Below are 24,926 nucleotides of genomic sequence, written 5' to 3'. Positions count from 1 at the left end.
GACCTCTGGATGGCAAGTCCAGTCTGCTTTAGTATGATACCAAGGGAACATGTCCACATACAGAAATTCCACTCATAAAGCCGTACTTGGTAAGAACTAGAGTAAATAACGCATAGGATCGTTGTCTCAATATAATAACTGATTGAAGTTGTGCTGGTTACTCTGGTGTATCCAGAATCCCCAAAAGACCCTCGGATATAAAAATGCCTAACAATATTTTCAGGCAACTTTAGTTTGTGTGAACGAACCTGCATTGCTGTATACCCACTTGGGAGAGTGTGATCGAGCTCTCGTGAAAAGTAGTCAAAGATGGATGGATTTTGTCTCTGAGCCAAACTAATGGACATTAGCATTTAAGTGACCTTGAAGATCACAATTATTTGAAATGGCATGACACAGTGAAATGTCTAGAGCTTTGTTTAGAAAAAGGTAAAACGAAAATAAGCAGGGTGGTTTTGAGGGTAGATTTGTTTTAATCTTTAATGCACTGAATTGTGGCATTTGCAGCAAAGGCATACTGGATATACGTGTAAATAAACTTTAAATGATTACATATGTTAATGTGACCAGACAGTTATATTGAATATCAGTGCACAGGCCCTTGGCCTAGTTGTATTAACAGAATGGGTAAATAAACTGAAGCCAAATGTCGCCTCATTGAGACAAGCAATGTCTGCGCTGTTAAGAAGCAGAATGTGCATCTGCCACCATGAAACTCACATTTTAAAAACTAATTTGATGAGTTATATATGCTGCGTATACCATATCTTTGCCACCTATATGTAAAACACAGTACACGTGGACAGTTTGGTTTGAAATTTGAAATAAATATTGAGAATCAGGGAGATCAGCTATGGTCAATCCACTCCTGCGCGAAGGCCTGTCCAAGTGGCTGTCATCTCTTATAATAGTACGAAGCGAACAATCCACCTCGTACCCACGCATGCCTTGGATTTTTCACAGGGCCTCATTCTGCTCACGTTGTGGTGAGCAACCGTTCGGATGTAGACGCTCAGTAGAAAACACAACAGCGGCATCCAGAACAGCTCGCAATAATAGCATAGCACTGGCGACGGGGTAGTGTTCAATCAACGCAACAGCTGCTGCTGCATTGCAGGACGCACACAGACGCAACAACTTAGACTTCTCCTAGGTAGGCGAACAACACCGTTGGTCTGGGTTAAAGACCCCTGACTTACATTGTGTTAACATGCTAACAAACAGATGCCCCACTGTGAAGATAGCAAACACTACCCCAATTGATTCATGTTCTGCAGTTAAGTGTCTGCCTGAGGAATGAGGGCTGCTCGTTTCACAGATCAATACATTATTTGACTGTTGCTCCAATGTGGACAAGGGTGTGCACTCTTCTCATACTGTTTGGCTAGCACAGCTTAGCTGACTACGCCATGGAATTTTTTCTATTTATTTAACTGTTTGCGTTATGTAAAGTAGTTTGCCGAAACTGTTAAAACAAGCGTGCATGTCTGTTTAACTTTTTTCGCACCGTGCGTAGTCAACCGTGCTAATTGGAGCTTGGGTGTGAATGCAGGGCATATCCAAAGAAATCTGATTCAGTGGACAGCTCCTAGCAGGCTGCCTAATTGATGTCAAGATACTAAGTGGGATCGAAAGAGACTGTCAATTATTGTGCGTATTGCAGTGCAGTGGGGGCATGACAAATTGACGTGGAAATCCCTTGCTATATGAGTTTGAAAAAGGAATTTTACACATGTTCTCTACCAAAATAATTGTATGTGTTCTAAAACAAAGTGAAGTACCAAGTCATATTCTACGCGGCACCCACGATGCAAAACCTACCCGGTGCCTACACATAAAATGTAATACAATAACATTTTATAGGTTTCAAATATATATATATAAATATCAGAAATAGAATGTTGTCTGTGATAACTTACATGTTAAATTAACCTAATACTTTTGGAGATACGTATTTTTTGGAGGTGATATCTGTGTGAGGAATTTGTCTTGTACATTGTGAGGTTTTCCTCCATTGCAAGCCGATTAGCATGGTTGGCTACATATTGTGCAAACGAAGTTCAATATACATACATTCAATAACGTGCGTGTGCACCGCATTCCATAAAACAACATAGTTTTTGCGTAATCTAGGCTAAAATACCCCATACCAAGGTATTAGGTTGTTATTTCAATGAACGTACAATTGCATTTAAGTGTGCTGGACCGTTTAGGATTGTTATAAAGATGTATGCGCCAGTTGAAGTGACGGAAGGTTCTTCAACTCACCCAGAAATGCATGAAGTCCATGTGCACTCACATTTGAGACTGTGTTACCCTTTATAGGTTATTTACCCCCTCACGGTGCGTCTCTCTGCCGTTCTAATCACCCAAGTGTGATTTGAGAATGTCCTGAGCAACCCCACATTTTTCGATCGCGCATCTCTTCACTACTCCCGTATCGGACCCGTGGTGTGCTCACCGAGGCAAGCATTCGCCCTCATTACATTAAATGTTAAATCAGTCCACAGAAGTCTGCCTGATAAGAGTCCTGTTTTGCACAAGATATTTTTTTTGGGAGAGGCAGAATTGGGTGTTAGTTCAGCGATGCATTACAGATTGAGTATATAGGATTTTTCTTTTAACTAGTAGCTCTCTGTTGAGTGTCTTGATGTCAAGCAATTACTGATGCACGTGTGCAGTCATATGCTTGGCCAAACAGTATTGGATCAGTTGCAGTAGTTTTTTAATTTCGCGACTCCTAGCTAAAGCGAGTTGCTTCCAAAGCTGGATTGCGTGATTCAAGCGGTCGAGTATTAGCCGCCATGTGGCAGAAACTGCAGTGGCCACATCGTCAGTGATTTAGCATTTGCTGATGAGTAAGGCTACACTTTTGTCATGGTAATGTTTTGTAAGCTTTTACGCTGAAAGTTTTTATTTTTTGGGGGGGGGGGGGACCGATCATTCATAGCAATATCAGGGAATAAGGTGGGGCTGTGAATGTACGGAATTGTATTCTCAGCACACGAGCTACATAATTTTTGAATGGAAGCACCTAATCGTTCTATCTCCAGCAATTTCCAAGTTTTCACTGACTTCATTACATTTCTCAATTCCCGTGACCATCAGGACCTCTATGCCATAAGTATAGCCTTACCTATGAAGAGGTTAGTTGACACAAAACGCAATATATCGCTGGATGCAATGCACCCTGACCAATGAGAATAAAATGCAGAATCTATGCAGAAGCCAACATGGAAAAGCCCTCCATCAAAAATTACCCATTATCTTAAAAATGAAATGTATACAATTGAAAGTAAAAGTGTTTAAATCATTTTCAGCCATTTCTCAATTCACTTCTGGATGAAGGTCTGCGAACACTGTGTCAGTGCAGGCCAAGCACCACTTCAAGTATCACTTGCCAGTGATGTTAGCCATGGCTGAAAAAATTAAGTTGGGATGCCAGATTCATAGGGGGGAGGGGGATACACCTCAGTTTAACACACCTGCCTTTGTATCAAAATGAATACATTGTATGAGGTTGTATGGATCATTTGAGATCGATTGCTTTGTAATGATCTAAATGGATCAAATTATGAAATGTATTCCCATATGAAACTGTTGCATCACATAGTCAACACACTATACATACTTATATATATATGTTTAATTTCTCAGAACACGTTCATATATATATTAGTTTACATTAAGCTTCATAAATAAAATGTGTAGTCATATAAAACTACGATATCAAACAGTCAACATTTGAGACGCAAATATTTTATAGGTTTCATTTCTTACAACACTTTTATCTGTTAGTTTACATAGAGCTTTATAAACATGACATGCGCCATATTTGTGCATTAAAGAAGGACTGTATTTTGTTCTATCATCCTTACTGTCCTCAATTTTCGTGACCATTTTGTGTGGACGCGTGAATGAATACCAATGTGGTACTAACCTGAAACCTAGCTTTTTCAGACCTACAATTTTTGCCAATTGTCTTAGACTCGTGACCCGACATTAAAGGGTAACAGGTTGTTCAGAAATGAACAAGGGCAAAGACTATATAAAGTGGTGTTCATCTTTAATCTGGCTGCATCAATTCACACAGCTGTGTGTGTTTCTCCATCTATGTCTCCATCTGTTAGCTATGGCATACAATTTCGTAACCCCGTTAAGTGTACATCTTTACCATGCATCAATCGCCGTGAAGATTTACACACACCTTACACAAGCCTAATAACAAAAGTCAGGGCCGACCACCTGTATGGTGCGATGTTATGTTCATGGTGGGGAGTTGGGGAAGGGGATAGAGGAAAGGAGAAATGTCCTCCTGGTGTGCTCACCATCACGCCACCATTGCATTTCGGGCTGGAAGCGCTTGAGGTTTGGATGCAGAAGCACCTTGCAACTCAGCGTGACTCCCTCACCCTCTTGCCCAAAAGAGACGTTAAACTTGTCGAAGATTGTGATGTCGACTTTGGTGTAGGGAAGGGGCGGAAGGGGCGGAACTGAAAGAAAGAAAAAATGCACAAATGTGGCACATTAGGATTGGACCACTCTTTTAATGATTTCCTCGTGCAGCAAGGGAGTAAAGTGTGGTTTTGGGAAAGTCCTTATGTGCTGTGCAGTACATCAATGCACGTGTGTACACCAGCATGCGATGACTGAGTTGGGCCTGTGGGTGGCTGGCAGAGTTATTGATTTACCGGACTTGTACACCAGTCACGTGGTTAATGGCGACTCGGTTGAGGATTGCTGTGTGTGACACACGTGCTGTTGCATTTTGCAGATTTACCACAATAAATACGTTTGCCCTCGATTTGGCGCACCTGCCCACGTCCATTATTTCGAGTGTGCAATACAAAAACACACATTTGGATGTTGGCAGTTGTGTGGCTTTTCATTATTTTCAGTTATAAACACACGTAATTGGCTGGCCATCGAACAAAGACGGCCACTGAATTGGGCGCTTTCGCATGCGCTTCTGTGGCCACCTAGAACGCTCTTCCTTCCGATATTTGGAAGCCACTGGAGCTATGCAATTTAAATAATCTAGATTGAAAACTCCCCCGCTGCTCTGTTTACCATGCTTGGCTATGTACAGTGTCAAGTAAGTTGAACATAGATACGTACATTTGCCCATGTTACATGAAGTGTAGTACATCCTAAATGTGTTTGTTTATTTGTGTATTTGCAGTCTGTACTTTTTAGATTCTCACTGGCCCCCCCGTGACCGTGTGCTGATTGGATGATAATGATAAACAATCATATAATTTGATCATTTATGCCAATTAAATGAAAAAAGATGTTAGATGACTTTGCTCACAGGAAGACAACATCGTGTGTCAATGTATGGACCAAATATCAGTACATATTGAGCCACAAAATAATCATATTTTACTCTTCCCTCAATGCTCAACAGGACAAGATACTCAAATTTTAAGCAGGTAAATGGGACATTCCCATGCACACAAAACAATGGTAATTTTCTTGCTTGAATTTAATGATGGTGGTCATTACACCTCTGCTGTGTGAAGGCCTGCTTGTTAGATTCGAGTGGCTTTACAGTACCTCAAAAATATGTTAAATTGGCATGTACTACCTGCTATGACATGGTTCAGAAAAATGGTCACTTATAAAACATATAGGAGCAAACACTAAAAAGTATGCTAAAAAGCGTGGGGAGATGCATACTTGGAATTACATCGAGAGGCAGAAAGAGGAACACGTACTACAGAACAAATACGCAGGTACATTACAACTATTAATAAAAGTAAGTAGGCATGAGCAAGACTTGTTGCTATGAGGGATGGTGGCCAGTGGTTAAGGATTATAATGTAGTGTCAGCCAAGGAGTGTAATGTGTCTGAGAGATCGCCCACGGAGGAGATGGAGTGCTGACATGAGTTGTTCTGCTGGTGCTGGATGGCTTATTGCATTGCAGGATTCCGAGAGGTGGTGGCAGTTTGGAGAATAATGCACACATATAATAATGCACACATATAATAATGCACACACACTGGAGAGGACTTCAATCCAAAAATAGACTGATCATTGCTAATGATGATGACGATGATTATGAGGATGTGTAATTCTCACTATGAATGGGGAGCCATACAGATCCAGGCTGAGCAAGTTCAGCTTCTCCTTGATATCCTAAGAGGTTGGAGAAAAACACAAATGTACAAACTTTAAATGCGGCAGCAGCCACGCTATGATTTATATAACGATAAAAAATATCAATGTGGTGGATCCCTATTAAATACACACTTTTAACGACCAACGTAGCGATTGTTGATGCTTCTCCATTAACATTCATGGCGAAGGCTTTGTACTGTGCAGTGTCATCCAAATCGCATCTGCAAATGCAACACAGCATGAGGTATTGGTGATCATGCACACACGTACCAGGTATAAAGTTTACATTTGCAAACCATCACATGGCATAAACCGTTCTTTAATTTCGCAGAAAAATGTATTGACTAATACAGTTAAATAGCATTTGACGATAATAAATGTTGCATACAATCGGAAAATATGTGGATTTTGTGCAAGTGTTAATGTGGGCTTTTGAATGCATACTTCCTTTTTTTCCATCAGCCATCTCAAAAATGTACTTTGTTTAATGCATTCAACCACGAAGGCCAGCAGCCATATGAATAATGCACACAAACTGTCCAGATGAATGACAAATCTCATTTCTCAGTTTAGCATGCACAACGTGAAGCCTAACAGCGAGGCCACTTCATTTAATTTCAATTACGCGTTAATTTACTACGATAAATATACTATACATAGTCAAATTACGTGCTGCTGCAGCATTATACAGGATGGCCCAAAAGTCAGGACCACATAGAGTTATATTTATTTTAACAAAGCACAGAGGGTTATTTCATTTATTAAAAAAAAAATGTTCAAACTGACTTCTATTAACATGAATGCACGCATGAATTCTCTTTTGAAATGAATTTTTGACTTTTTTGTAGCATTGCAGGTGTAATCTTTGAACGTTCATCGATTATGTTTTGTCTCGATGCATTCTGGGTTCTTGGTCAAGTTTTGCAAACGACAAATTTGAGGTGATCCGCACAGGAAGAATAATAATACATATTATTGATAACAGATAAAATATTAATTTAAATAATAAACAAACAAAATCGAAGCCAGTGTTAAAATAAAATAAATAACCATGTGTCCTGACTTCTTGGCTACCCTATGTATACTATGCGCTTAATGTTATGTTTATACATATGTTAAGTAAATCATGACAAATGTATTAAATTGTATTGATTGCAAATTGGAAAAACAAATCGTCTCTTTTTGTTTCCGTAACACTATCATCGCCATCATCGACCATGGTAAAGCCACTGCACACCAGTTGATTTCAACACTCCAATTTCATCGGTGGGATGTCCGCTTGAATAATATCCATTCCATATATGCCAAGTTATGCTCCCAGTGACCCCTATGATCAAGCTTTCTCATACTTTTTCTTAATTGAAGCCAACATCTCGTGAGCAAAAAATAACATCACAATTACTGACTAAAGTTCTTAGATTGCTCGTGAAACTAAATTAAGCCTGGTATCTAACAACAAATGTGCCAACTGTGCCTCTAGTACAAACACTGTGATGTAAAAAATACGTACTCATTCACACTAATTAAGTCTTGTGATCGGCAGGCTGCATGAGGTGGGGTAGCGTGTGGGCACTCCCGCCTGTTTCAAGATGTCTGACCAGTTTCAAGTTACTAATTCATAACTTATCAGGATGGCATAGCAAAATAATCAGCACTTTTTGTTGGCAATTGATTTTGTTTTACAGAGCCTTCAGCAGAGATGGGATATCGACAGGCCAGTGTAATTGTTTGTGCACGGCTCCTAGTCTTGTTCCGTAGCTGCGTACAACTTCACACCTAAGGCAACTGCTGACAAATGTTCCTTTGTTTGTAAACTGCCTCTGTTTCTTTCGCGCAATTTCCATGCGTACTAACATTGTACAGAAAGGACCATGTGGGTACATTTTTTTTGCTGAATAAATAGAAAACACTTTTTACCTCCTATCTACTGATAACAATGACCATGATTATGATTTTATAAATACATTGATGACGTTTTATGATGACTGAAAGTTACATGTATTAAAAATCTAAGTTCGTCGTGTATTATGCTTGAAAAAAAGCAAATAGATATTGCATGCGTTTAATTTTTTTTTACATCGGGAATGAAATATGCCCGAGAAGAAGTCATTTGGGCAGATAGAGCGATTACATTTGTTATTTCAAGGATCGTGAGAGGTGGCAGATGCTTGAAGAGGCCTTCATTCAGCAGTGGATTGACCATGGCTGATGATTATTATGACCCATACGTATTTTGAGAAAATAATTTTAGCATAACATGCACTTTTCAAGATGTTAATTATGCCGTTCACCACTAACTTTAGCATTTTGTTTAAAAATAAATTTCACGTCTAAAATATCTAGAGAAATTGCCAGAAAGTCTAGCAATAAAATGGACTTCCACGCAGTAAATATCTGTTATTGTTTCAGCTGCAAGTGCATAGATGGGGACTATAAGACATCCCCATGACACGCAATACCAACCTATTAATTTATCACATCTTAGGATCTTTTGCAGCCCTTACGGGGCTTCGCAAGGTGCGAGAAATTAATTCAGGAGTGATATATTTCTTGTAGAGATGTTTCACATGTCTGATCCCTCCTTGGGCCTGCCACTCTTCCATTGGCTCCCCTGTGCCTTGCCTTCAACAGTTCTGTCAGCTCATTAGACGTGGCACTTTGCCCGTTTCACCCTTTTAACCCCTTTACCTACCATAGCACGGTTGTGCAAGACCCTAATTTCAGCCTCTTTAGCATTTGAACTGAGTGGCCAACACGTGTATGTAATATGGCTTTCTTCCAATGGCAGCATAACAACACCAGCTTCTCCAGTGCAGTGTGCTTTGCCGCAAACACCATTTTACTTCAAACTCGTTGTTTGTATATGATAGATACCGGCACACAGGTGACAGTACAAATACGAACGTAAAATACCATCGTAATAAAAGCACAATCACTAAAATGTGTGTACGCATTAATTAATGGTTTAATTGTAAATCAGTGGCGGTGCTTAATGTCGGAATCAGACTTGAAGTCATTGCATGTAAGGAAAACTCAAAATAAATGTCTCTTCACGCTAACGATGAACACGATGCAGTGAACAGTGCAGATGAGGTATTGGGTTAAGTTCTGGCACTTATTACACGGAGTTGCGAGGGTGTCAACACCATGTTGGGAATAGAGCCCAAGAGCTGTGACAGCTAGGCGACTGGCTGTAAGGAACGTGCAAATAGATCGGCAGATGCGCTTTACAAACACCCATCGGGTAACACGTTAACAGTGATGTGTTTGATATTCTTGGACGAAAGTAGATTTGTTTTAGAAGGCTTAAATGTTGAGTTGATATTCAAATCCGCCAATATAAATAAAGGCCCTTTTTTATTTGTATGAATGATTTGTAATGGCCGCAATATGTATTTATATACTAATTTAAGTTTATTATGGCGAGCGTGCTTGCCAGTGAAGCAATTTGCCAAAGTATATTCAGTCTAGCCTCTGCATGCCAGTGCTGCTTACGTCAAAAGGTCACGATTATGTTAATGACCTTGTGACATGATTCACAAGAGTAGTTCATTGTGTAGTGCTGCCAATAGCTGTAATAAGTGTCTCCTTTTCTTTTGCTTGCGATCAAATACAAGACAGCCCATCCCTTTGCCACAGGGCCACAAGAAAACTACTGGCACGTGGATGTCAGTGTTTTATGCACAATCTTATTGATGTATAAACATCACTGTAGAGTATAGTAAAGTAAGACCCCCGGTTTATGCCGGGGAAGCGTTCGTGAACGGCGCGACGAGGAATATCGTAGAGAAGCCAATCAGAGCAATTTACTTGGTAGGTGGTGGAGGCGAAGGTTTGAGAGGCGACAGATACGAGAAAGGGCGGATGATGCCGTCAGCGACGCAAGTGTGGGTTGAGGCAACGCAAATCGGGAAGTGATAGTAATAGTAAAGTGACGACGCATTGCGAAACGATGTAAACGTGGGAGACGGTAATTGGGGTATTATCATATATAGTTTGTTTACTGTTAGAAACACGTACGATGAGCAATAAAATTTAATTACTGTTGAAATGTATGTATGTTGTTGTATGTAGTCAACCGTGCTAATCGGAAGTGCGGGAGGACAAACATAAATACATAAAGCAAAAAGTTCTAAATAAATTAGTTTTCAAACTAGATTTCAAAGTGCATAGCTCCAGTGGCTTTCCAATTTTGGAAGGAAGAACGTTCCAGACGGCCACAGAATCGCATCTGAAAACATGCGATACAGTGACCGTCTTTGTGTCAATTGTGTCAAAGAAGAGTAGGGGGGAGGGGGTATTTTCACTTTTATGTTGAGAGACAGAAAGAAGAACACATCGTCAAGGAACATACATGAAGTACTGTATGTAATATTGACTATCAAGAAGTGTCAAGTGGGCTCAAGCAGGACACATAACTAAGAGGGTTGATGGCCGGTGGTGAAGGCAAACAACGGGGTGGATGCCAAAGAGAGAGTGTCCCCAAAAGGAGATCCACGGTGGAGATGGAGCGATGAAATCAGCTCGTGTGCATCAGCTATATGGTTTCGTGGCATCGTAAGACCATGAGAGATAATGACGGATTGTGGAGGCCTTCGTCCAGAAGTGAGTAGATCACAGCTGATGATCATCATCATATCTCAATCCTGCTTGAGTGGTATATATATATTTAGCAGTGCTATTCTGACATTACTGCCAAGGCCAGAGCAAGTACATTACCATTACTTCAGCAGGCTGGATGCCGGTAAGAAAACAGTGCAGTCAACTCAAAATGTATTCCATTAACATAGTTTTGGCCACTCAACACTTGGTCTTTACATTCCTCAAGATATATCAGCATGTGATGGACGACCAATGCGGCAGGCCTCGTGATTGTCCCTGTTTGGCCTCATTTAAAACAAACTTACAACTCAGTGCCGTAGATTAACTAGCGGAGAGTGGAAATTGCGCTATCTGATCACAAGCCTTTGACAAAGAGCCCCTATGCTTCGTCTCCGAGTATTACTTGCATGGGCTACGTGCCGTGCATGTCGAGCAGCAGTGCGCCGCCTAATGCGTATGAGAACGAATTTGTTCTGACTTGTCCGGCTTGCAAGTTAATGAGTGTGATGTCATGGAAATGTCACCGTTACCAGCCACCGATATTCTCAGGTGTGCATGTTACATTGCCTAGATGTCCAAAACAGCATGCACCGGGTGATTTTTTTTGGAGGGGGGGCAGCTGTCGGGAATGGCAGGCATGAATGGGGTGATGGGGTCAAGTCCTCCTTTTTTGAAAAAAAAATTATTTCACGAAAACCCTATTTCTCCTTCCAACGCCGCTCCATCCAAGGAAGCATGCAAAACAAAACAATAAAATAAGTTGCCTTCAATTAATGTGCCTCGGCGTTTAAACAAAGCCAAGCCACGGCTTACATTGACGTAACGACACATGCTCATACACAGGAGTGAAACTATAATTAACAATATTTCCACACTATGCCTACGAGTGCCTTTTGTTTTCTTGCCAGCAACAGTCCCCACGAGTTGCACATACCAACGTGTATCCATACAGGTCAGACGCAGGGCTTGTTCTCCCTCACCAAAACAGAGATGCATTGACCAATACAAGGTGAAAATCTCACCCGGTTTTGACGACTATTTAAAAAAAAACTAGCAATATGATATAGTCCTATTTTAGTCAGATACTTCAGGTGAGTGTGTATACTTTTCAGGATATACCAATGAGATTAAACATCTCATTTCCAAGGGCGGTGGTCCTGGTAAGGTGACGGCAAGACATTAATTCCATGTAACATTTAATACTGTACATAATTAAGCATATAGTTAAGATATACAACAACGGCCCAGTATAGATAAAGTGAATCAACAATTACGTTCAGGTAAAATGTACAGATTCATAGTTAATTGCCACTCACCTGTTGATTTCCAACGTGTACACACCATAGTTGCCATAAACTTCATATTTCCCAGCACTGCAGCGCGGATCAATCTGGATGTGGTTTTTGTACCTTCAAAGATAAAGGAGGGAACCAGCGGTGGCACGCGGTGTTTATAACCACAATGCGCTCTATGAACCTCCCAATGTGAATTTGATTTCTGGCCCTGGCTCTCATTAGTGTCGAGTGATATCTGAACAAGTTCCAGGGCCTCCCCTCTTCAGCAAAAACCCACAATGGCCAGCGTGAAGTGTGGTCAAAGAATCCCCATAATTGACATTTGCGTGGTTTAAATTATTATTCATTTGAGGGAAAGCAATGTAGACGCCGACATAATATCAAAATGCCTCCACATTTTGATTCGACCAAAACTAAGCTGATAATTAGTTGTATTGTTGTCAAAACAAACGCGAATTAAATATGACCAGCGCATCTAACAACATTATAACATTCATCATGCTAATATTTTTTTTTTTATTTTAAAACGAATTAAATTCGTAATAAATTGTCTCTATTAGGAAACGTCCTTTCTGGAATTTTTGTTTACAACATTTGCAGTGGTGGATGACACGGGCATAATTCATAATGAACTTAAATATTACCCCTTCCATTTAATAGTAACGATATAGCGGGTTGGTTCTACGTTACGCTACAAGGCTCTAACTCTATAAATGTGGTGAATAAAAATATAGCAGCGAACATTACTCTCATATGCAGAGAATTGTGGGTCCCTTCTACTGTCTTAACCAAGAGGTCACTTGAATGGCTGTTCTCTAAAATGAATGGGTTGCACTGTTCTGTGAGAGATCATAATTGATAGTTCACCTCATCGCGCGATGCTGATAGCACAATAGGGATAACATTTCTTGAGAAATAAAATCACAAAAATAAAGTGGAGAAGACAGCTACCATATTTGTTTAACCCCGTGACTACAAATGCTGGTTAAGTGAATCGAAAATAAACATTGGTTAGGACACTTTAATGGAGATTTACACACGTGCGGGATCATGGGAGACCGGCCTGTTGGTGGAGCTGCAGTAGAAGTCCTCTCACTGAGAGGCAATGATGGGGAGAATTGATTCCAGGCCGCATTGTGCTGACGCTATTGTTAAGGAATCAACTTCTCAAAATAACGAAAATAACTCCCGTTATTGTAATCCATTCTCGCTATGAGCACCACAAATGATTCTGCTTCATCATTTTAACACCTCGCTTTGTTTGTTTTAAAGGCTATTCAGTGTTTCATCCAAAACCGATCTGTCATGTTAGCCTGGCTGTAAATAATTTTATGAAGTCAACAGAGTGCTGGCTGGAGAGAGCAGAGTGCCATAAAAGAAAACCCGAGCATCCGCCAAAGTACAATTTTACGAGCATACTCAGCTCCTCATTATGGCATTGAGAGCAAGGCAAGTGCATGAGTATTGATCGGCAATCTCCCATGTGCCTTGGCTTAATTAGTACAATCACAGCTATTGTTCTGTTAATTCCCAGATGGTGGGCCTTGATTATGTGACTGACTGACACAGTGGAGATTAAAGCTCAGTTATAGGCCTTATCTGGGATTTTCAAAGTAAAGACGTATAGCGGTGGAGGGAATCAAAAACCGGCTGACAGATGGCAAACAGTGACGCATCATCTCTTGTGCAATGTACCCTCTGGTGCCGGCATTCTGAATCTTCACAACATGTGCCCAATTGATGTTGATGTGCTGCAGCTTGGAGACTGAGTCGTGCATTGTTTCACTGATCAAAATGCAGGATTGTTTATTTCAACCACTCATGCACATTGTCGTATGCAATCCTCAATAACCATTAAATTAAAAGGGTTCACAATGCCTACAATTGTGCAATGTTAAACAGAGAAAAGGCTCCATGTTGATAATAGTGTAAAGGATAAAGGTGCAGCCCTGCAACTGTTGCTTGCACGACTGGTCACAGAAGGGCCTCCACTTGATGGACCTCTGGAGAGGGCATTTATCCTACTCTTCCATTCTGACCAGATAGATGTCTTTACGTTTTGGTTCTTTCAGATGTCTTTAGTAAAGTAACCCACACGTTACCCAACTGCATGCACGATTTCTGATCGAATAAGTGTAATGTACGCCGTTTGTACCTTCGGGTGGACAGAGGCGAAGTTATATAAGTAACAATGCCATTATTTCTAATGACAGGCCGAGGGATCAATTCGAATTGCAGGTCTACTGGATTGCAGGCTCACTCTGCAAGCCACAATACCACGACGGAATCCCACTGCGAATATGACATGCGGACGATACAAATGCTCACCATTTGACATAAGGTTCGGGAAAGCCTTGCACGGTGCACATGAACCTGGTGCTTGATTTCTCCCACACGGAATGGGAGCGTGGCTTCACCAGGAACTGCGGGACTCCATGCATCGTCCCGTCGATGACCTGGCTGAGATAGGACTCGGATTCAGCATGCACCTGCAACAGACCAACAAAGGCAGCGTGTGAATCAAGGATGCTCATTGGAGTGAGACACTACAGTACGGCACTTTGGTGTGCATGGGCGGTGACATAACCAAGCGTTAGCCCATTAGTTTCTGGTTGCAGAGGTTCGTGGTCAAATCGCAGTGGCCACCCTGGTTAATTCAACGGGTAAACCAATTACATGCCGTCCACCTCCGAGTAGCATGGTTGGCCATGGCAAACGGACGTTAAAGATCTGGTGAAGTTATGTTAAGAAGGATCAGCCACCTATGCCGGCATCACATGTTCAAATTTGAAAACCTGGCAGATTACTTATTTTGGAAAAAAAACACGTTAACATCACCCCCTGCTGGCAGACTATACACATCTGCGATACATCGTGCCTTAATTATCGCCTTGCGCTATTTGTATGACGATGGTACTCAATTATGATTCGTGTAAGTTTAGGGTCCAAAAATAGTGCAGGGTTCATTTAAAAATAACAATAATTTGGAGTGGAAGATAACAATAAAGCTTATCTATCAATAAAATAAAGACAATTCTACCTACGTGACTTTACCGAAAGAACCAAAGAGTATGAATTTCTGCAGTCACGAAAGCTTCAAATCAAGATTGTATCTATCAATGAAAGTGAAAAAAAAATCATTCACTTAACGAATTAAGCAATGAATTTTTAAACTTTTAATTATAACATTGACTGAACCAAGCAACTGATGCTGTAAGCAATTAAACAAATCCTTCATAATTAATTGTTCCAGTGAAACTTCAACCGTACGTGAACTTTGCGGCAGCCGCTGGAAAGCATAACATCTCAAAGACTCGTATTCTCTTTCCTAATTAACCAAGCAAGCTGAAACAATTATGTATATGATTATATAATTAACTACATTGGAACGTCTAACATCCTTGCTATATGATGTATTCTGAAGTCCATCACATTATAAAGGCCTGGGCGCCAGTGGGGATTAAGTCTGCAACTATTTTAATGAATTGCAGCCGGTACCTAGTAGCGTGGAAACCTTGCATTAGCAAACGTAACACGCTTGTTTGGATTTTATAGCCACCTCATTTCTGGGCAGTGAAGCCTCGTAAGGACTTCACGGTGAAATGATGTAGGCAAGTGCTTTAAAGCAGCCTTCATCCCAAGAATGTCGTGGAGAGTTTTCTAACCTTTTTAATGGCAGCACTTTCAGAGTAGTCCCGTGTGGCATGCCGTTTGCTGCTCAGGATCTCTTCTGCCGATCGAAAGGAAGAGCTTGCCATCTTGCTGCTGCTGCTGCTGCTCTGCCTGCTGCTCATGCTGCTGCTGCTGCTCACTCGACTGTGACTTGCCGCAGAGCTGCGTCCTTCTTGATGCATCAAGCCCACATTCCTCAAAGTGAAAAAAAAGCAAAATGACAAATTTCACCAACTCGCCCACAATGGATATCAATGGCCAGGAGAGACTTTTAGAAAAAAGTGTGCATATTGTGACGTGACTTACCGTTCTGAAACACCGATCGATCCACTTCCAACCATAGACTTTGACAAAATGCTCGAATGTGTTGGATGTCGGGAAGTTGCGATCGATAAACTATCCAGGTCGCTTAAGCCAGAGCCTCCATCAATATAAACAATAAACTTTTTGCTGTAAAAACAAACAAATCAAGCAGCACAACGTTAGTAGCACTTCATTTGATATGTCGAGCTTGAATGATTGAGGGCCCGATTCATGGAGCTATCTTGGCTGTCATTCTACCAAAAAAAGTGGCAGAATGATGATCATTTTTGTTTCAAAACCAGCCCCTTTCCACATTTTGCAATTCAGCACAGGACAATTTCACACCGAAATGCACCCATTCCACCGCCATTCACGTCAGTCCGATCGGCCAATAATATGCGGGGTTAAGGCAGGGTCAGAGCAATGCCATCATACAGAACTAGGTAAATTGCGCTTTGAGAGTATGGCATTTGCAGGGAGCACTGAGATGACGCAATGGCCCATTTTTCCAAAATAAAAAGTTTTGAGCAAAGTTTGCTCTAAACTTAATAGCAAACACCGAGATGGAGGTACACATGCTCATGAAGAGTAAGGCAGCGACGATGAAGGTGAACAGGAACCAAGGGCAATGATAATATTTCTTAGAATGTAGATTATTGTAATGATTTTGTGATGATGATTATTGTATGAATGGTAATGAATATTGCGTTGAAGATGATGACAATCACATTGCTGTTGCTGCTGTCACTGCTGCTGATGATGATGAACAAGAAAAAGAGCTAGTGTTCCTGGGAAAGGCTCATTGCCGAGCAGGCTTCGGAGTTTCATAAATCTCCCTGTGACCAACCAATCATAATGTTAAATAAACCATACCAATTAGTAAATTAACTATAGTAATTAGTCTCACATCAAGGTGCATAAACCTTCACGTGAACTCCGGTCATCCTCGCAGCAGCTTTTGGCTAACCATCGAACAAAGACGGGCACTGCATTGCGCTGCTTTTAGATGCGATTCTGTGGCTGTCTGGAACGTTCTTCCTCCGATATTCGGAAGTCACTGGAGCTATGCACTTTTAAATCTAGATTGAAAACTCATTTCTTTAGAACTACTTTTTGTGTTGAGTTTGTTGTCCTCCCCCAATACCTCTGATTAGCATGGTTGGCTACGTATGGTGTGAAAGAAGTTCAACATACGTACATGATGCCGAAGTCGTTCCTGATGTTGATTTGTACATGGCAGCAATCTCGGATAGGTATAAATGTAGCATCCATCACATGTTTACGTGTAGAATAGAATTATTGAAACTTCATAACGTTTTTGTTAACATTTTCCACGTAAGATTTGCAGCTGGGGCTCGTCAAATTCCCGGTGGTGAGATGTTAACTACCTCGCCTGGTATACAGGAGGTTGTGGGTTCAATCCCGACCCTGACGCCTGTATATTTGGAATTTGCATGTTCTTCCCATGATCGCATTAATTGTTCTCCGGGTCCTCCGATTTTCCCTCGAGATTTAGAAACATGCATTTAGAGTATTTGGCTGCTATGTATTTCCAGGTTGCTTCTGAAAAATAGCTATTTAGCTGGTAAAATAAAAAATAGTTTAGTTTTACTTTTACACATTATCTTGTGTTTGCATTCAGATCCTGGGGTATATAAAACCATGTCACCAGCATGAAGTAAAAATCTATACTGAGATAGATTTGATGCTGTACAGATTGAGCACAGAATCATGTGGGGCACCTTTAACGAGTTGAGTGAAGTCATCGGAAACAAAATCCCGGTGTTATGCATATTTATTTATAGGCCACATACATTATGAATCAACCTTTTGCGTTTTCACTGAGGCCAGAATAAAGTAACCTAGTTTGAAGGATATTGGGATCAACAGTATCAATGACTTAGCCAAAATGTGAAAACTGCTGAGCAGATGTTCCTTTTGTCAAGGTATCTGCTAGAAATGTTATCTGCAACTGTGAGTGAAGCATTGGTAGTGCTATGCTGAGGTCTAAGCCAGACTGATATCCTGTTAACTTGCCATAACACTCTAGATAGTTGATCAACTATTTCTGCACCAATGTGTCTAATGTTTAAGATGAGAGATTAGATATGGGTTGGTAATTGAATGGGCGATTTGAATCCCCCGTGCAATGTTAATATTGGTTTGTAAAAAAATACATGGACAGTACATTTATTTATAGTTTTATAGCACACATGTGTAGGGGTGTTAGAGAGAGAGCCCGTTATGCATGGCAGCTTAGGGCAAACAAACACAGTGGGCGGGGCTACGTGAGTGCACAGGGAGGTGCTCTCTACGACGTCCGCGCCAGGCACCCGGGGGGGCCCACCCCTCAGCGGGGGGTTGGGTATAAAAGGGGATGTATCGGAGGGCTCGGGGTTCTTGTTAAGCTAACCAGTGAAGACTGAAGACGTCTTAGCTAGAGCCCTGGACTCCCCTGGTTCGCCGTCCTTATCAGGGCCGAACAGGACCGAGCCAGCGGCGTGGTCCCGAGATCCAGAGCCGGTGCTCCTGTCAGCGCTGGTCTGGGACTCAGGGTACCGGGCCCGACTTACCAGTGTCGGGCCAGATAGCCTCCCCTAGCCCGTTAGAGGAGGACTAGGAGGCAGGCTAGAAAGTAGCTAGCGCGTGTATCCCCAGCTAGCCGGGTGAGGGGGCCGACACCCCCTCTAGAGTTGTATGCCACAACCGTGCTGTGTGTAATAAACCCGTGTGCCTCCAACTCCGACGTCCAAGAGTCGTGAACTCTACTACACATGCAAGCAGGTTGTGCTCTAAATGGAAACACGCCATTTTAAACATGACTATAACTTATGAAGGAAAGTCAGATTATACACAAATGCGTGCTCAGGTTAATACGATTATGTGTGCATATTTTTGTACATGTATGTATGTATCCCGAACTTATTTCGCAACGTACGTAGCCAACCGCGCTAATCGGAGGTGCCACATTTGTGACGGGCATTGGGGTAGCTAAAGCTTACTGTCAGAGCCTCGCCACACTCACATTATCTCCATTACTCCACACTAACACCACATGTCACTCGTCCCACCCAACCCCTTCACGTCCCACCATTTTCTCCCAATAATCACCCCACCCTCTTTACAGCGCTCGTCCCCCACCAGAGGCAACGGAGATGCACAGATCGACAAGTCTCTTGATATTCTAGATTTGAAGCGTTCGTAAACTGCAAGGATTCATACTCTTAGGTTTTTTCGGTAAAGTCACGTAGGTAAAATAAATAATAAGAAAACATTTTCATTGTTATTTTTTGATTTATTTATTTTTTTACCTACGTGACTTTACCGAAAAAACCTATGAGTCTCTTGAACACAAGGAGCAATGGACCTTTTTTTTGTCCCAACCGGCGGACAGAAGCAGCACTCGGAGTCACTAGAACAAGTGGCTGCCTGCCTGCCCCGCTCACGTCTGTTAATGTTCAACAGCAGGTGTGACCAATGGACAGGCAGCACTCCCGTCTGTAATTTCAGTTATTTTTGGAGAAGGCCGAGACAACCAATGGCACACGTTATCTGCAGATGCATGCCGCAGAGGGAAGTGAAGAGTTTGGAATGCGCCTGGAAAGTTGGGGGGGGGGAGGTGATTTTGCACGGACGATTTTGCAAAATCAAAAATGACACAGGAAAAATAAAGGTGAGTTCCATAAAATAAGTATGACTGCTCTGAACCTGACCACATGCATTGAATTATGCTCTCTGGTTCTTTCGGTAAAGTCACGTAGGTAGAAAAAAGCTTCAAATCAAGAATTAATTGAATTCCCGCCCATGGTAAATATCAGTGATGAGTGGCATCTAAAACCAGTCCTAGCCTTCCCCACTTCACAAACCCACATTTACCAGTGTTCAAATGACGCCCATAACTGATACGGCTTGAGGAGGCCTATATATGTCACGGAATGTGCCTCGAGTGAAAGTCACTTAACGTTGTGCGGGTAAAAAAATTCCATTGTTTCCATTGCAATCAACCCTAGGTATCACGAATGTTTATGTAAGCACAATGTGACACTTGGTTTCGTATATTCCTCACAACTATACAATATATGTATTATTCAAATGCTACTCTGAAGCGTTACGCTGACGTGATTATACATCAAGTATAATATGCACACTTTATAGGAAGAAAAATACTCGCACAACATATAAAAAACGACATCCATGTATTGACTCCGAGATGTAGGCATCCCCGTGCCATGTAAGTCATTGAGGTTGTTTAGCCGTACTTCACCACATTGGTTGGTGTGGCTTGGTGCAGTGGAGGGAACCTATGACCGACTTTTCAAAACCACTCAGCAGTGATGTTTGTCAAGCCCTGGACTCAATCTCAGGTTGCCGGCTCATATACCACTTTGCATGTCTCCACACTGACGCACACCTGAGTGTGAAGAGACCATGGGGTAGGAAGTCATAATAATAAAACATTTGCAATATTAGCAAGCTCATTGAATGGCTACGTGAGCACTCGGTACGTCCCAGCTTCGTGCGCTTACCGACTGCGCTCTGCCTGTCCGCTCTCCGATCCATATTCTTGGAGCACGGACTGCACCTGCTTGGAGCGATACTGGTGGTCGTACTGCCGGTGCTTCTGCTTGAAGTAGGAGGCCGAAGACGTTGATGAGGCCATGACGAGGACACAACCGATGCCTTACAATGTGAGCGTCAGCCGACTTGTCCTTGCTGGTCGTCCGCTTCTTTGTGCATTCATGCAACAACAAAAACAAATCGAAGGTCATCCTCTGTCGTATTTTGATGCAGCCCATAATCGAGACCGGCCATTACTTAAAAAAAAACAAAGATAAAGACAGATCTCCCTATAGCCTGAATAGACTGTTGGGGCAAGTGCTGTTTGCGAGCACCTATGTAGGTCGGTACGGCACACGAGGGGGTAGGGTGGCCAACACCACGCCCGGCCGCCTTTGTCTCCCCAGTGGCGATGTTTACACACCGCACCAGGTACTCATTTGAGGCTGAGTCAACCTCAGGGAGGCCCAGGACCGGTTCAGATAATCGTCACTGGTGTTGGCCGTCATAAATAAAGTACACTTTAGTGGGCAAACCTTTACCAAACTCTACATATTTTTTCGCCTTTAATGTTATAGCCATCATAAGTTATCCTCAGTGTACAGTGCATTACTCACATATTGTAGTTTTGTTTTAGACACCTACATTTAAAGTAATGACGTAAATTTAGAGCATACATTTTACTTTTCAGAATGGGAATTACTACGCAACTGATTAAACACCACGGGACCATATTACAGGATAAACCAAAAAAAATCCACCTCATAAAATAAAATTCAGTCAGGTTAAAAATAAAATAAATAAATATTCTAGAAAAGAACATGAATCTACATTAAATATATTGAGTTATATATCGTGGTGGATATAATGTAATGGAGATTCTTGGTGATGTATTACAGTTACATTTATTTTATTATACACTGCGGGCACAGTGATGGCCACACTCAGTAAAGCAAGAATTCAGTAAACGATTATTATTATTACATACAATAAAATCACATATGTAAGGCTTGACACTAAAATGTATGTCTACATTCACTAAACCGTATGTGTACATTCCAGTTTTTTAACGTCACGTTAATAATCCTGGCAACCTTCCATGCAGGAAAAATAATAACATATATGCCACCATGACAAAGTGTACCAAAGTTACGACGCATAAGTGAGAATTAAGCAGATCCAAACATTGCACAAAGCACATTACTGACAATACGCAAATTCCTAAACACATTACATGTTGTTGCTTTCTGTGTATGGATGCTTACCAGATCTGCCTAAACCCCAGAAAGGAAGAGAGCCGAGCTGCAAAGTGGGAGCTTTCTGCCTTTAGCGTTGAGAGACCCGCAAGAAGTTAGCATACAGCATCAACTCACTGCCAAAACAGCACTGCCTATAATTTGCCATTTGTGTGTGCGAACCCTAGAGGCATGTCTCCCAAGCCACACGGCCATGTAAGGCCCGTGGGATATAAATACAGCTGGCAGTTCACGCCGCGCCTCATCGCTTTATTAGACCAGAGGGAGAAACTAATACTCGAGTTGTCCTGAGTGGAGACTAAGCCATTCTTTTTCAAGAGGTCACTTGACGGAAATCTCTCACACCGTGTTCTCTTTTCTAACACGAGTGGGTGTACACAATACACTTCGAATGATGCCTAATTAATATTTTTTTTTCAAGACTGGCACTTTACACACTGATAAATGAAACACAGCCACGATAGTGCAATGCCATTCACAAGAATTGCATCTACGGGTAACAGCATGCGTGCAAGGCATGCCAATGTATAAGTAGGTTTTACGGCGTGCGCACATTTACGCAGCAGCTGTAGTTGCAAACGTGTGAACGTTTCGTGGCTGAATAGTATGGCAACATAGGAGAAAACTTGCGAAAATTTGTCCCGATGTGTGCCGCATCAGTATTCCACGCGTCCTCCAGCACGCTCATTAAATTGTTCTCACATACTCCTCTCGAGGGCTGCGCATCAATGTCCACGTTGCTTTGGAGCTTCTGCGGGGGGGGGGGGGAGACAGTGGGGTGCGAGGGGGACAGTGGTTGGGTTTGTTGCTTAGGATTCTTTGTGTGATTCACAGACACCCCTCCTGGGGCTGGTTCGGTTAAAATCTGGGGGAGGCATAATTCAGCTTGATGGGATGACAGCAAAGCAACGCTAGTTCAGTCATCGAGACTGCAACCAAGGAAAATGAACAAAGCACAGCGGATGTGTTGATGTACTCTTACTTTTCTCAAACAAAAGCACTGCGATTCAGGGGTGATACGATTCAGTACAGCTGGCATTGATAAATAAATCTAAGACTAAGAACGTAAACATCACAAAAGTTTGGGAAGTAATAATGATGCACGGGTCTCATATTTTCTCTAAGTAGGCACTTTTGATTTGTAATATAATATGAATTGTTGCGTTAACTATTTCCTATTCGGGACTGTAAATGTAAAATGAGTTGGTGCCGTTATGCTCTATATTGATGGCAATGGGACAATTATTTTCAGAGTCTGCTGGAATAATGCCAACATTTACAGGTCCTCGTTTTTACTGTAAAGAAAATCCATTGGAATTGTTTGGCAATCTAAATATAGTGGGGAATACATTGCAATGAATATAAGTAGACACCTAAATACATATTTCCATTGAATGAGTAACGACAGCTTGGTGAAGTTGATTTCTACATATTTTTTGTTAACCATTAAGGCACACTGAGCTATGTAGCTCTTTTTCAGAAGCGACCTGGCCACAAATGATAGCTCAACGAAGTGGCATAATTCATTATTTAATTCCCAACCACAGGGAACATGCTGCAGGGAGCCTGCTAGTGCCAGCCCATTGAACTAGTGCAGGGGTCGGCAGCCAAAGTAACAAGAGCATTTTGTTTCGAATTTGGTAAAAATAATTCCTGCACTATTTCAAGGGCCGCAATGCATGTCAATATGAGATGGTGGTGGTCTTTCATATATAACGTCACGAAGCAGTCCTTAAAGAGCCGCATGCGGCTCCGGAGCTGATCCCGGAACTAGTGCATAGAGGTGTATGGAGATATTGAATCTGATTCATGTACATATTTGGTTGTTATTTCCCCACTATTTCACAGAATTACGGACGTTTCTGCATATCTAAATATGTATTATTCATCTTCTTGGTTCTTTCGGTAAAGTCACGTAGAAGGGAAGTAATAAAATAATAAAAATAAAACATAATAAAACAATTCTCACGACGTTTCGGCCACAACGCAAGCAGCCGTCCTCAGGCGAAGAATGAGAACATTATCAAGCTAGGAGCTTATATAGGTGTAGCGAGGAGGAGCGCCTTAACAAAAGAATGTGCATATGAAGAGGAATTTAGCATACCAATGGGCAATGAGTAGGAGGTGGGCGGAGGGGTTTCAAAGTCCCATTATGCCCATGCATTATGCAGGATCAACAGCACCACGGGGGGGCGCAAGGAACAGCGTTAATAAAGGAAAGGAATGTTAATGATATGTAGCTGCATTTACCAAACAACCACGTAGAAAACCAAAGTAAAAACTACATAAAAAACTAAAATATAAACTGATACTTACTATACTCTACAATAAGCTGAGTTACTAACAACAAATAATAAATTACAATTCTACGTCGTAAGAAGTATATAATATACTTCCATCTAAACTTTATTCTCTTAGCATATACAGTACTATATACTGCCATAGATAAACCCAACATTAAATTATATACTGTATTGCTGTAAACCACCCTATACTTTATACATTTTAATATAACACTATGTATTATTCAACTCACCCTAATGTGTATCGAAATGGTTTATTACGTCCTTCCATTGATTGCTAAGCCTGAATCCATCTTCTCGGTTAAAATTGTCTCTGTGTTTGTATATGTGGATCGCCTCATGAACGAATCTCTCATGATAGCCAGATGGCTTGCAGAGAACCTCCGTCTTGGAGAAGTCAATATCATGTGAGCCCACTGAGTTGTAACAGTGGTCTGCCACGGCTGAGGTGTTTGTCCTACCGTGTTTTAGATCAGCTTTATGTTCACGAATGCGGTCTGAGACGTGTCGTTTGGTTTCCCCAATGTAACTGCTACCACAGAGGCAACTTAGTTTGTAGACGCCAGGGTACTGTATGTCTGGAATCACATCTTTTACAGACGGTACCAGATCACGGATTTTATGTACTGTGTTGAATCGGACCTGGATCTTGTGTTTAATCAGGATTTTGGAGATCTTTTTTGTGACCCCAGCAATGTAGGGTAAGGTGATGGTCTTGAAAGGCTTCTCAACAGGATCTTTCTTGATGGTTGGAGTGATGGCTTTGCGGATTGTGTAGTCGGAGTAACCATTAGCCTTAAGAGCTTGGCGTACGTG

General features: G+C 41.6%; 1 protein-coding gene across 1 annotated transcript in view; it reads right to left on the bottom strand.

Annotated features, from left to right (window-relative positions):
- Positions 1-20,700, bottom strand: part of LOC144931682 (myomesin-2-like) — a 98,802-nt gene extending 78,102 nt beyond the window's left edge. Inside the window, exons 1-8 of the mRNA XM_078855829.1 lie at positions 20,521-20,700; positions 15,998-16,141; positions 15,685-15,886; positions 14,348-14,508; positions 12,041-12,133; positions 6,255-6,343; positions 6,084-6,140; positions 4,329-4,493 (exon numbers count right to left, since the gene is read on the bottom strand). Of these exons, the coding sequence (XP_078711955.1) occupies positions 4,329-4,493; positions 6,084-6,140; positions 6,255-6,343; positions 12,041-12,133; positions 14,348-14,508; positions 15,685-15,886; positions 15,998-16,141; positions 20,521-20,654 (1,045 nt within the window). The 5' untranslated portion in view covers positions 20,655-20,700. The remainder of the gene's footprint in view (positions 1-4,328; positions 4,494-6,083; positions 6,141-6,254; positions 6,344-12,040; positions 12,134-14,347; positions 14,509-15,684; positions 15,887-15,997; positions 16,142-20,520) is intronic.
- Between the last annotated feature and the right edge of the window lie 4,226 nt (positions 20,701-24,926).

This window comes from Lampetra fluviatilis, chromosome 4 (assembly GCF_964198595.1).
Source record: "Lampetra fluviatilis chromosome 4, kcLamFluv1.1, whole genome shotgun sequence".
NCBI lineage: Eukaryota > Metazoa > Chordata > Hyperoartia > Petromyzontiformes > Petromyzontidae > Lampetra > Lampetra fluviatilis.
This window is presented reverse-complemented; position numbering and strand designations above follow the sequence as displayed.